Raw genomic sequence first — 13,548 nt, 5'->3', positions numbered from 1 at the left:
CTGTACAGTTCTCGTAATTGGATCCAGAACATGACTAACTACCTGTCCTGTGCAGAGAAAAACCACACAGCTACACATCTTTCATGTCTTTAAAAATATTTATACAGCCGCTCTCCTGGTTGTGCATTGACTGTGGGCTTGTGTGTGTGTTCATCAGTTTGTTCTTGTGAAGTTTTATCTTTGACTGTATTCGAAATGAACACATTGTTTCCTGTGGAGTGTGTCTGCGATGCTGTATTCAGTGGATGGTGGCTTTACACGTCTGTTCTGGTTTGTGTCCACAGCACAGAAGTGGATGTACGGTGGTCTGGACAGTAATGTGTTCCTGCAGTACCTGGCCTGGGTCACCTACCCCGTTGTCCTCATCACCTTTTCCGCAGGCTTCACTCAGATCCTTGCTCCACAGGCTGTTGGTATGATACGTGTAAAATAATACTGGTTTGCTAACCACTTGCATTTAACCAATTTAGACCTTGTGAGTGAGTAACCACAAAATAATCAATTAATTTTGCAGGGCCAAAAATAAACACCAGCATGGATTTTAAATCAAACAGTCAATGTGGCTGAAGTGCAGACTATAAGATTTAAATCAAGGGAGTGAATGTATTGCATTCATTTTTATAAACACTCCTCCATTGTTTAGAATGTCAAACATAATTGGACAAGTGACTATCAAAAACTTTCATTGCTAGGTGAGGCCTGTTCACTTTTTATTCCATGACAAAAGATCCAGGGTGTTAAACCTGTGTTTTGAAGCTGTTCACTGGAACTCTGAATATGAGATACAAAGAAATGTTTATGCAAGTAAAGGCTATCACTAGGGTGAACAACCAAAAGGTGAGATGGAATTATTTTAGTCCACATGTGGGTCAAATCTGAACTAGAATGATATAGTGATTGACAACAAATACTAGAAATTTAATGATAGCGACACAATATCACCAGTAGTTTTACTAAAAAAACATTCCTTCAAAACACAGTGTACTACCCCTACTACATAAATAATAGTATAAGCATGTTGTGATTTGATAGACTGAACATTATTGACTGTTGCTAACATAATAGTCTGATAATAATGGCCAGGCTATAATTGACACCCAAGTTCATACAAGTTGCAGCTTTAGAAGTTGTTCCCTCTTATAGGATGGAAGATGGTGAGATCTTTTTTTGTGTGAGGTAGAAAAAACACAGATGTGATGTCATGCACTGATCAGAATGTATTGGATCAAAATCTTGTTCATCTTAATTAATATGATTATTAAATTCTTATCAAATAGTTGGATTTCTTCTTAGAGATTTAGTTGTGAATGATAACAGCTGGAAAAATGATGTTCGATTTAAAACAATCAGCTATACGTGCCCACTGTTGTCCTATTACAGGTTCAGGTATTCCAGAAATGAAGACCATCCTGCGTGGAGTCGTCCTAAAAGAATACCTCACCTTCAAAACTTTTGTGGCCAAAGTCATCGGCCTCACCTGTGCCCTGGGCAGTGGCATGCCATTGGGCAAAGAGGTAAAACAAATCTGCTTCACCCACTCTAAATGTACATGTACTGCATGGTGTGTACATACAAATGAATACAAGTAGCTTTCTGAATGGGAATATGCTTTTGAGCTTTTGTGTCTTCCTGCATTAACAATACTAACAGAGAAGTTGAGAATAAGGACTTTGTACTTTAAAGCAGCGGTCCCCAACCTTTTTTGCGTCACGGACCGGTTTATGCCCGACAATATTTTCACGGACCGGCCTTTAAGGTGTCGCGGATAAATACAACAAAATAAAACCAGTACCGGTACTGAAAAAAAAGAAGATTTATTCATAACACACGTGAAAAGTAGTGATGTGCGATACCACTGATTTCCTTTCCGATACCAAGTAATATTCAGGTTGGTATCGACGATACTGATCCGATACCGATACTTTGTAGAAAAACTTATTTTATTTATTGTATCTCAAATTATAGCATCATAATGATTACAGGACATCAGATTACTTGTTCTTATCACTTAATAATGCAGAGTTCATCACATAGAAATAAAAAAACTGAAGTTGTGCGCATTTTGAACACCTTGCCTGCCTGCAGCACTAAAGGACTCCGTTAGAGACGTCTGTCTCGCCCTAGCAGCACCTGTCCCTGTCCTCCTCTTCAGTTCGCCTCAACATACGCTCGTCATATTCTGTGATATGATTTACTATGAGGTGTTTGACAAGGTTAGTGATGTTTCCACAACCATACATGCCAACCCTGCTGATTTTTCCGGGAGAATCCCGAAAATCTCCTGGAGCCACCATTCTCCCGAATTTCTCCCGATTTTCCACCCGGACAACAAAATTGAAAAACCATGTTGCAGAATTCATAGCGCGGCCCAGCCAATTCTAGTTTCCACCAATGGCGGCAGCTACTTAGTTTTAATATTACTCTTATTTCTCTTTCTGGGTCGCAAAAAAACTTTTAACATATTTTCAGGTGAGAATGTAGCTGTGTAAACTTCAAATATCTGAGACGACCCCCGCAGTCTTCCATTACTCGGGTTAAACATGATATATAAGTCAACTTCAAAATGTTATTGTTTGGCTTTTTCAGTGTTTTATTTGTTCGTGAGTAAATCGGTTTGGCTGAGATTAAAGTTATTAGATTAGATTAAATTAAATTTAACTTTATTAATCCCTCGGGAGGGTTCCTCCGGGGTTTTCACACAGCTGAATAAACGTCAAACAGAAAACTAATTAAACAAAGTGTGAGACGGTCGAGAGTTTACATCAGCGCCCTGTTATATTTTAGATAGCAAGGAGCAGACGGCAGAGTTTCACTCCACCGAGGGAGCTCGTGACGTACTACCCGGCTTCTTTAGACCGCGAAGGCCGGGTCCTCAGGTGGAAGCAGCCTCTGAATTTGGACACCCCCGCCGTTTCCGGGCCAGCCAATAATAACGGTGACATTTAATGTATTTTACCCGATAAATAAACCCTGTAAAATGTATTTTGAATGTCTCCCTAATTCTGAGGTCTCAAGGTTGGCAAGTATGGCCACAACACCTCACTTTTTTGCCACATGTATTGCAAACCACGTCTCAGCTGTTTGTGGAGGTAAAATACGTCCGCACATGACTCCAATTACGCTCAGCCATTGTTGTGAGTGTGCACGCCAAGGGGCTGCAAGACTTTTATACAGCCGTATTTCGCACATGACTATGAAAGGCGGAAGAGGAAGTAGTTCCTTTGAATGTAGACAATCTGAATGTTATAGTTTCTTTCCACTGTGTTCCTGTTAATGATAAACTACAAATTTATCCCAAATTACTAAAATATCGATATTTTAATGTGAGAATCGATTCTAGAACATAAATGATTGGTATCGGAGGAATCAATATTTCAGGATCGATCTGCACATCACTAGTGAAAAGACCCAGGAAATCCAAGTTAACGATAAAAACGATAACAAAATAACGCTGAAAACCGATAAAAACCCTGAAAACCATACATTTCACACTTGAGCCTCAAGTCTTGCGGCCCGGTACCAAACGACTCATGGACCGGTACCGGTCCGAGGCCCGGGGGTTGGGGACCGCTGCTTTAAAGGCTCCTAGCTAAGCTAACATTTTAATTTAAAAAATAGGCCATTTTAAAACATTTCTATACCTACTTAGGCAAATTATAAGGTGGAATAAAAAATAAAAGGTGGAATACATTTTTACTTCTAAAAGGTAAAACAATATCTCATTAATCTGGCCGAGATTGTAGTTACTGGTAGTTTACTAAACTAGGCTAGTTAGCTTTTAGCAAGACTATTCTGTCTGGTGTTACATTTCTCTCCAATATAATTTTGGTATTGGCTTTACTTTTGTTTGTTGTTTCAGTTGTATAACAAATTAATTCTTAAGGGTTTAGAGCAAAATTGAGCTTTCTATTTCTATAAACTGGAAAAAGTAAGTTGTTAACTATTGCTTTAACTATGGTCAGTTATCACTTTAGCTGTTGATAATTTATAGACTAGAAGTCTTACCTTAAGAGTTCAGAGAAGTACTAATAATATTCTGCATGAGGAAAAACCTGCTCTCGTTGGAAATTCCATGCTATTACAGTTTTTGTAGGTTGTTACTATTGTTTTGTGGAACTGGTCATACAGCATTGTGTAAAAGTCTTGAGCCACCTCTCATTTCTTTATATTTTGCTTCCAAGGAGCTAAACATTCTTATAATTTTTAAAGTGGTCATAAGCAATAGTTCTCTAGCTTTCTGACGATCTTTCAAATATTATCTTTGGAAATTCGCTGGTTTTTCACTCATTTTCTTTCCAGTCCTGATAATGGACTGGAATAATTTTTTCATAGGAATATTTTTTTTGATTGCTAAGCTGCTGACTTATGAATCATTCAATAAAAAAAAAAATGCTCTTAACCCAAGGGATAAACTAGTGTTCTGTCTACACATAACAGACATGACATAACTGTATGTGTGTGTTGGCACTTTATTACTAGTAGCCTGCCACAAAAACATTTAATTTGTTCCCATTTCTTTAGTTGAATCTATGAAAAATGCCAAAGGTAACACAGTTTGTCAGACATAAAATATAATTTTTGCTCCAGGTAATTTCTAAAGCACGGTGTGCAGTGTGTCCTTAAAAAATTGGTGAAGGACAAAAGAAATGGCAGGCCTAACAAAACTACCTGATAAACAGTATCTGAAAGTCATGTCTTAAGACATAGGAAAAAATCCTCTGACACAGGACCTGAGAGATGCATCTGGCCCTTCAATTGATCCAACTAACATTCACTGAAGCCTCATCTGAAGTGGTCTCAGTAGAAGAGTGGCAGTCAAGAAGCTATTCTTAAAGAAGGGAAACAGAGAGAAAAGGCTGACGTATGCCAGATTTCGCAAGAACTTAACTGAAAGTCAGTGGTAACTGGTCTGTTATGGTTAGGGGCTGCATTGCAGCCAGTGATCTTGGGGATTTTGACATTTGGTGGAGTCCTCACAGCTTATACCTCAACATTATTGAAGCAGTGAGGGATCATCTTCAGAGAGAGTGAAATAAAAGTCACCCAGCATTTAAAGAAGAGCTTTGATTGTCATTCAAGAAGCCTGGAGAACTATTCCTGAAGACCGCTTAAAGAAATGACAGGAAAGCTTGGTGGACAAATACATGTATTATATGTATGTTTGCACAGAGTGAAGACTAACAGTTTCTAGTAAGATAAGTTAAGATGTCAAATTTGTTTTGAACAGAAGTACAGTTAGTATGTTTTTTCTTTGTAGGACAGAAACAGACAGCCATGTCTTTATCGCTACCTTTATGAGACACAATCTAGTTTCTCTTTTTACTTTTCAGCGAAACCCAAGCACTGACCCACATTCTGCTTTTGTTGTTTACTAGCACAGTTTCAGTGATTCACAGCATTAAACCTTTGTGTTGTGATACAGAGCCTTCGCTAGCAGCTGGGCCCTTTCAGCTTTGAATGCCGGTTTTTACAACATTCAAAATAAACATTAAGCATCGCTTCAGAAGACGAGCTTCCACTCAAATCATTACTGGTTGTCAGAAACCCACGTAGGTCACAGTAAGGTGTCTGAACAGTGGTAGGATGTGTTGTGAAACGACTTGCCTTAAATCTCTCTGTATATTCACATACTACAGCACATGAACCTTTGGCTGCTCATTCACATCCCTGCATCATCCCTTGGGTTCAGGTGACGGAAAGTAGGAAGGTACAGGGATGTTTTCTGATCCAGCTGGGAGAGAGAAGACTGTTTTTCTGGGAATATTTACATCCCTTTACTTCACGATGCAGATGTTGTTTATATCGCTGAGTATTTTTCAGGTTTTTTGTAGCAAAAACAGATCAGGTGTCAACTCAACTTTTTGGAAATGCGTTTGGTTAACTTTTTGTTTGTTTTGCTTTAAATGCTTTGGTACTTCTTTGTGAAGCACTTTGTGATCTTTGTCTTGAAAGGTGCTATAGAAATAAAATTTTACTTACTTATGGTTTTTCCTACACCCACAAAAGACAGCGTTGCCTGAAGACATTCTTGCAGGAAAACACTGTCTCCTAACACTTGTGCACACAAACAGCCCTCAGGCCCTTCTGGTTACACAGCACTGCAGCAACATCCAGCGTTTAGATTCAGAGCAGGCCTCTCGCTGCCTTTTAAATTGAGCATCACTTTTCTGCTGCTCTCACTTTTAATCCTGTTAGTTCCACTTTGAACCTCATACTCTGAATGTTAATATTCCCGCTGACTTTCTCCCTGTTGATGTGTTTTCAAAGAGTTGTGTTGTCTTGTGTGACTGACTCACAATAAACAGGAACCCAGAGTGCTCCTTAATTTGTAATTTTTTGTAACCTGATTTCTGTCTGCGTTATTCCTCCTGTCAGGGTCCCTTTGTGCACATCGCCAGTCTGTGTGCAGCTCTCCTCAGCAAGTTTATGTCTCTGTTTGGAGGAATCTATGAGGTAAGGCTAACACTTATTAATATAACACAAAAAAGTCATCTTTTATATAATTTTAAACATCTACTGTTACTTTATTGTAATCATTTTAATATTTTACCTTTATTTTCAAGCTAAAATCTCACATTGTTGGTCTGAACTGTCCTGATGCCATAATCCAGATGTGATCTTGATATTCCCATTAAAGCTTTAGCTGGGATTCTCCTTTCAGGCTGTATGCATACCCTACCTTACTGGCGAATGTACTCAGCAGTTAAGCCAAGCCAAAAAGCACTACATATTCACTTTATATGATATTTATTATTGACTTTTTACATTAGTTGGTTGCACATGGAAAAAAAGGTATGAGGGTAGTTCACCATTCTCATAAATATTGTGGGAAAATTGTATACTTACGCATCATATGGTCTCATCGTTGCTGGCAAAGACTCCAGTTTAATGCTCTTTGAAGAACAGACTCTATGCCGTCAAACACCGATCATCTCCAGTCTCCAGTACCATTTGTGAACAGCACTGAGACTCCGATAGACATCAGAAAGGGGTTTTTGTTGAATGTTGTTAAAGTTCAGAGCCACAGTCTGGGCTTTGGCACCAACATACCCGAATTAGTGATGTGCTGAGGGTTTCCTCTTTGACTTTCATGAGGCGTACAACCAAAACAGTGGCTGGAAATGTGAGTAAAGTGTCTGAAAGGATCTTCCAACGCTGTCCTTACGTTGGATTAAAAATATCAGCTCCATAGCCTGAAACTATACTTAGTTGTGTGCTGGAGCACTGGATTTCAGCATTGGCAATCAAAAACATTTGCTTACCTTCCTAATGCAGGACTTGCAGCCATTTGCGTGTGTATTAGTCCACGCAAACCAGCAGCACACAGCTCGACATTGATTCGCTGTGTGGTTGAAAACTAAACGATAAACAGAAAACAGAAGCACAAAAAAATCAAAGATAAAAAACAAAAACAGCATGAAAAGCACAGCCTGGTGGCCCACCATCGGGAACGAAAACCAAGTTTTTAGTGGGCACACCCCGTTTCAGTTCTTTTATGTTAACTTCACTCATTTCCACGACTGGATGAACGACCAAAAGTGGCACAAGCAGTAGTCCACAGACTGGTTGTCTGTGTCACTGCCCCCTGGTGATAGTAAACAGCTACAACATTTGTCATTTGGTGTTGTTTCTTGGATTGGATGAACTGTTGTCTCAGCACAGAACATGAGACCAGGAGTGATGCTTAATTTTCTGCTGTGGCTGACAGAGTGAAGGTGGGTTACAAAGCCGCTTGCAGGATGGTTGCACCTGTGGGCTGGCTAAATCAGTTTTAATGCCTTTCCCAATGTAAGAATTGCCATTTGGATGTTTAGAAGAGTATCAGCTGGCACAGGCAATGAGGTTAGCTCACTGGCCATGATTGTGGCTGAGCCTGCCTGAACCAATGCTATGACTGATGGTCAGTAAAAGCTTATTTTTAGAAGAGCAAAGGCTTATGTGCAGGAATGTTGCAAACTATTTAATCAGTTTTCCCTCAATTTGTTTGATTGACGTGTTTGAATGGCGGGGCACTGTGGACACCCAAGTTTGTGATTGCGTAGAATTTTCAAATTAATACCATGGTTGCATCTACTGAAAACCTCTGTTAAATTTAAATCTCAGTTACTGGTGATTGGTAAGAATTTGACGCAGTTTTTAAGCAAAACTGTACCCAAGTTCAAGACCATATTCATTTGTTGTTTTGGTTGTTATTTATTTAAGGCTATTTTTTTAAATTTTCACAAGAATTACTAGTTCCCCCAACAATCAGACTATTCCCTGTGAGCAATTAGCAACTGTGGGGAGGAAAAGCTTCCTTCTAAAGGGAAGAAACCTCCGACAGAACCAGGTGCAGGAAAGGACAGCAACTGGTTGGGGTTGATAATTATTGGAGCAGCTTAATTATTTTTTGCAGTATAATTTGCTGTTAATATCCTTTTCCAACCCAGTTTGTGTTTTTGTCACTTTTGCCCGGGGTCAAAGGAGCAATGCTGGAGATTGCTACTGTGTGGTCTTTCAGTGTCAATACACAGGAACACCTCTTAGAGAGGCCAGGGTTGAAAAAGGGATACTGGAGACCCTCTGAGGGTGTTATGTGCTGGTGTGATTCCAAGGCCAACATCTATTTAATTCTAATCTGACAATCCATTCTATACTCAGCTGACCTGTGAAATGTACAAATATATATGATTGTGGAATTTGTATAAAAATATTTCTTATTCTTGAGATTGAAATTGTATTTTCATTTCATTGAAACTTGAACAATTTAGCAAATGTTTAAACTACAGTTCTATCTAGGTAAAAAACAGAAGTCAAATCAAAATAAAATTTAGAATAGGCCTGTTCAGAATGCCAGATATACACTAGATGAAAAACTCTTTTCCAAGTACTTGCTAGAATTGTACCAAATAGACAATAAGCCTTGGTTGCTACTTAACCAAATACATACATACCTGAATTAATTAGCATAGCGTTAGTACATTTTTAATTCCCGAGATTATGAAAACCGATCAAACTGATCAAACGTTTGAACAAAACATGTGTGATGTTCACATGAAAGACCACCTTATACAGTGCTTCCAGCGGAAATGATGAGGGACAAAATCTGTGCTGCTTGTTATATGAAGAGTCTGAAATTTTAAACAAATATGTGGCTGAATTATACAAACATAGTGAAAGTCTTAGTGTACCCCTGTATGTTGGCACAGACCGTGCCCCTGCTGAGCTGCAGCAGAGGATCAGTAACACAAGAGAGAATCTTTTTTTTTCTTTCTTTTCTTTTTTTTTTTAAAGACTAACTTCACAAGATACCCCCTTGATCCGACTTATCCAAAAATTCTGAGGCCGTGTTGCACATAAATAAGCGTATTCCTAAATTTTTACAAAAACTAAAAGATTTGCACCTGCATCAGTGTTAATGTGGACACTCAAAGCTAAATAGATATGAAAATATAAATGAACCCCCTTAAAGTTACTATTGTGTTTCTGAAGGAGACCTAATAGATGCATTTCTGGTTAGACGTACCAACTGCTTTGACATTAAGATGGAATCAGAAAATTGAAAATTTGAGTTCTAGAGGGGGATTTTAGTTGGAGTTTAGGAATGACAAGCAAACAATAGCAAGTTAGTTTAAAGTATATACATGAATTTCTCATCCAGAACTAAATGCCCACTATATGTGAGTATAGACTCAAAATGTAACTGTATGAATGTAACTTATGCAATCTAGAGTTGGTGGATCTGCAATTAAATTTGTAATTACTGGCACATGGATTTGTGAGATTTAAGTCCATTTACTCTAAGATGCAAATTAATGCATAGTATGTATGGGTCTTTCAGTGTAGGCAGGGAATTTATGGAGGGCAGTTTCAGTTGTTCAGAATGGTTCACAAAAGCAACTTTGCAATATCTTGAGCCAACCCTTGCAAAATCCCCAGGTCAGGGAAAAATGCAGGAAATAAAACTAAACAAAAGCTAAGAGATGACGAACACAGCGGAAGGAGGGGGTGCTGACATTTCTTTTCTTTTTTTTTTTTTTTCAAGCTGTTTGAGTTCGAAGTAACAAAAAAAGAGAGCAGAAGGCCTGAAAGAAAGGGTAATGATGAAGAGAAATGGGGAAGGAAGAACAAAAAGAATATTTGAGGGTGAAGACCAGAGCTGGAACTTATTTCCAGCAGGGTTGGTGGATTTTTGGGATACTGAAGCCTGCAGCTTTTTTCTTTTTAATTACTTTTTATGGAGCACATAGGCTCAACATAGAGCTATTAGTTGTTAGTTAGTTTCTAACTTTTTGTCCCTATGTTATTTGGGCAGTTAAAAAGTTCAGATTTTTTTCTTCTTTCTTCTTCAGGAATTGCTCTCTTGCAGCTCATGTATAGTCAACAACCACTTATATCCTTTTTTTGAAGTTTGAATCACTTTTATTTGTACACAAATACATCTTTTCATCATTTCTTCCAAGAAACGTATTCATTGATTGAGATGGAAATTTTGGAAGCGCTAATGAGAATAGGGAGAAGAAGAAAAAAAAAAATCAGATGGAAATTACGCTGAGTGTGTATCCATTGGGAGAGGAAGCTGGGAGCTGAAGGAAATCAGAAAAACCTTTGACTTTTTGTTTTTCTCGTGAGATGTGAGCATGTCCGTTGGGGGTGGTGAAAAGTTGAGAAGTTGAAGAAAGTACAAAACAAAGCTGGGGTACTATATCCCTACTCCGCATCAACAATACACCATTAAGCTAAAGGTAAACACTGTATTGCCAATACAAATATCAGATAATGTTTTGCTGACCCATCCAGCCACCTGGACCTACTCGCTACATGGACTTTATTGCTCTATAATGATGCCACCCAAAGTCTCTCTTCACACTATATACACGTCAAAGTTCCTGTGATTGCTTTGCCCCGTGTTATAGTTCATCCTGGTAGTTTGTACACTTTTTCAAGATTATTGAGAACTGCTGACCAAGTCCTTCTAGCTTTCCCGAGGTCCAGATTAAAGCAAAAAAGGAATCAGGCCTTTGCTGTGGCTGTGCTGTGGAACAAACTGCCCCTTTACATCAGGACTTCTCCAACATCAAACACCCACTTTCATTCTCTAGCTTTTAAATCAGAATGAGTTCTGTTACTTTTATTTTTTATTTCTTACTCAGGTTTTCTCATTTTGTTTCTTTTGTTAAATTCTTGCCCTATGCTTTTATGTCATTTGATTATTTTAGATGCACAGCACCTTGGTCAACAGCTTTTGTTGTGCTGTAGAAATAAACTTGACTTTGACTTTGTTAGAAAAAGTTTATGCCATGCAGGCCGGCTAACTTCTTCCAAAATAAGTTTTTGTCCAAAAACGATAAAACTCTCTAAATAAACTGGACAGAATGCTTTCTAAAATAGGGCCACATATTGTGAATTTAAATAAATACACCAGGGGCATGAATACTTAAGGTGGATTTGCACATTTAGACATAATACCCCACAGCTGCCTGAACAATTATATTATATTTCTTAGCTAAAAATACAAAGCTCTTTCCTTGGTGTTCCCTATATGTCCTTCTCATGCATACAGCCAAGTCTGTGAGCACACCTGGATTCAAACCTTGTATTTACAAAGGGTAGCCATTTAGAGGAAAGCTGGATAATGGGAGATGCTGCAAAAATAGCTTCTTCTTTTTTTCTTTTTCAAGGCCTAGTACAAGATGACAAATAAGAATCAATTTAAGTGTGACTCGTGCAACGCTATTCTAGAAGGAAGAGTCGTGCAGTTGGTGCATAGATTTGACCTTTTGAAATGTCTTTCTGAGAATATATAACACACCGTGCAGCCAAGAGATGGTTTTAATGCTAATTGTTGTGAATAAAAAATGTACTAGAGTCCATTTAAATTCGCATTTCATTATCTGATTTCACTTCAGGTGAAGATAAAAAGTAGTAAAAATGCTCTTTGCTTTTGCGTATGTCCGTATACGTGAAAACAAGCAGTTCCGGTCTGTTCTGACTTTTACATCCAGCCAATTTAAATGTAGCAGCAGTAATTAGTTTACAACCGTCATTCAATGCATTCTGCCCCTCCACGCCATTATTTTCCCTCTCGTTCCGCTATTTATTTTTCTGTTAAATTTTCCATCTGCCTCTCTTCCTTTATATTAGTCTCTTCTGAAAACCCTATCATGGGCCTCATTAAATAGTCTACCTGTAACCCTCTGTTATTCCATCCTGCTCTCCATCCCTCCAGAGTGTTGTCATGCATTTTATGGCATATTAATGCTGAGTGTGTATTTGCCTGTGTGGATGTGTGAAGAGTCCCTTTGCAGCAGTATCTGGTCCTCTCTAGTGGTTGAAGTACAGTATGCTAATGCAGCCTGCGGGCTGTAAAAATTACCTTTCTGTTTCAGAGTGCCATACTTTAAAAAAAAAACAACAGCTTTTTCTTTTTTCTTTTTTGCACTTCATATTTTTCCCATACACATTGAGTACTCTTGTTTGAATACAGCTGGCATGTGATTAGATATTATAAGATAAAATGCGTTTTATTTGAGCTGTAAATGTCAGCGGAGGAAATGTTGAGTTTAATGCTAAAACACCGGGGACTCTGTTTCTTGAGTCTTGTAGCATCACACAGCGAGTTTAGGCAGTAATGAAAAAGACTCTTGCATTTGTTCTTTGCTAGCTTAACTTGTGTCTCTTACTCCCATGCTTCCTGTAGGAGCCCGGTGTTACAGGGATTAAGGTAATTCAGCTGCAAAATTCCCGGCATGAACATTCCTTCATCCCTACAGCTAAAGTCAAACTGATTTACTGAGCTCCATTTGTTACTTATTCCACTATCCAGTCTACAAAACATGCTTGAAGTAGTGCTGTCAGTGTTGATCTCGTTAAAATGCCGCTAATACCATAACTGCATTAACGCCGCAAATCTCCGTTAACGAGTTAGCGCAGATCGCCCCGTGCATGGGGCTGAACGGCGCTAACGCATTAATGCGATAATGCGCTAACACGTTGACGGCGTCCCGTTTTAACGAGATTAGCGCTGACAGCACTAGTTTTAAGCCTAGAAATAAAGTTTTTTCCCCATTTGTTTCACCTTAAAATTATTAGTCAGGCTCCATTAAAAGATTTGTTTTTATTTCTTATGTAAGCCCATACATACATGCATAAACCACTGTTCAAATACAGTTAAAGACTAAAAGACAGGAGAAAGAGAAGAGCAAAAACACACACTCTCTTTTATTAGCATTTGTAAAGCTTTATCAAAGCCACTGTGTGTACTATTCATACCCAACAATATTTGAGTCTAGTGAAAATGAACAGAGAATTTACTTTATCTTCATTTATTATTTATGATTTATTAGAAATAAAAACAGCAAGTCTGTCCTTCTTTAAGTACTTTAGTGGAACTTTAGTGTTACTTCAGATTTGTCTAGAAGTTGATTGAGGCCACTGGGTCTGTAATGGCCAAACAGAACACTGTGGATTGGGAAGTGTCCAAGAACTCAAAGATTTTTAGAAGTCCTCCAAAAGATGGAGAACCTGCAAAACAGAGGACCATCTTGTATCATCAGTCATGGTAGAGCA

At 38.4% G+C, this 13,548-nt stretch overlaps 1 protein-coding gene across 8 annotated transcripts in view; it reads left to right on the top strand.

The window, feature by feature from the left end:
• The window catches only part of LOC146374245 (chloride channel protein 2-like), a 216,858-nt gene that overhangs the window by 121,400 nt on the left and 81,910 nt on the right, over positions 1-13,548 (top strand). For 5 of the 8 annotated variants that reach the window (XM_084950684.1, XM_084950681.1, XM_084950685.1 and 2 more), the window contains 4 exons: positions 285-413; positions 1,381-1,514; positions 6,376-6,453; positions 12,680-12,703. In XM_084950684.1, coding sequence (XP_084806810.1) covers positions 285-413; positions 1,381-1,514; positions 6,376-6,453; positions 12,680-12,703 — 365 coding nt within the window. The remainder of the gene's footprint in view (positions 1-284; positions 414-1,380; positions 1,515-6,375; positions 6,454-12,679; positions 12,704-13,548) is intronic. The other 3 variants (XM_084950686.1, XM_084950687.1, XM_084950682.1) reach the window with 1 other exon arrangement.

This window comes from Perissodus microlepis, chromosome 14, assembly GCF_051167445.1.
Source record: "Perissodus microlepis isolate ML-2025 ecotype Zambia chromosome 14, ASM5116744v1, whole genome shotgun sequence".
Taxonomy (NCBI): domain Eukaryota; kingdom Metazoa; phylum Chordata; class Actinopteri; order Cichliformes; family Cichlidae; genus Perissodus; species Perissodus microlepis.
This window is presented reverse-complemented; position numbering and strand designations above follow the sequence as displayed.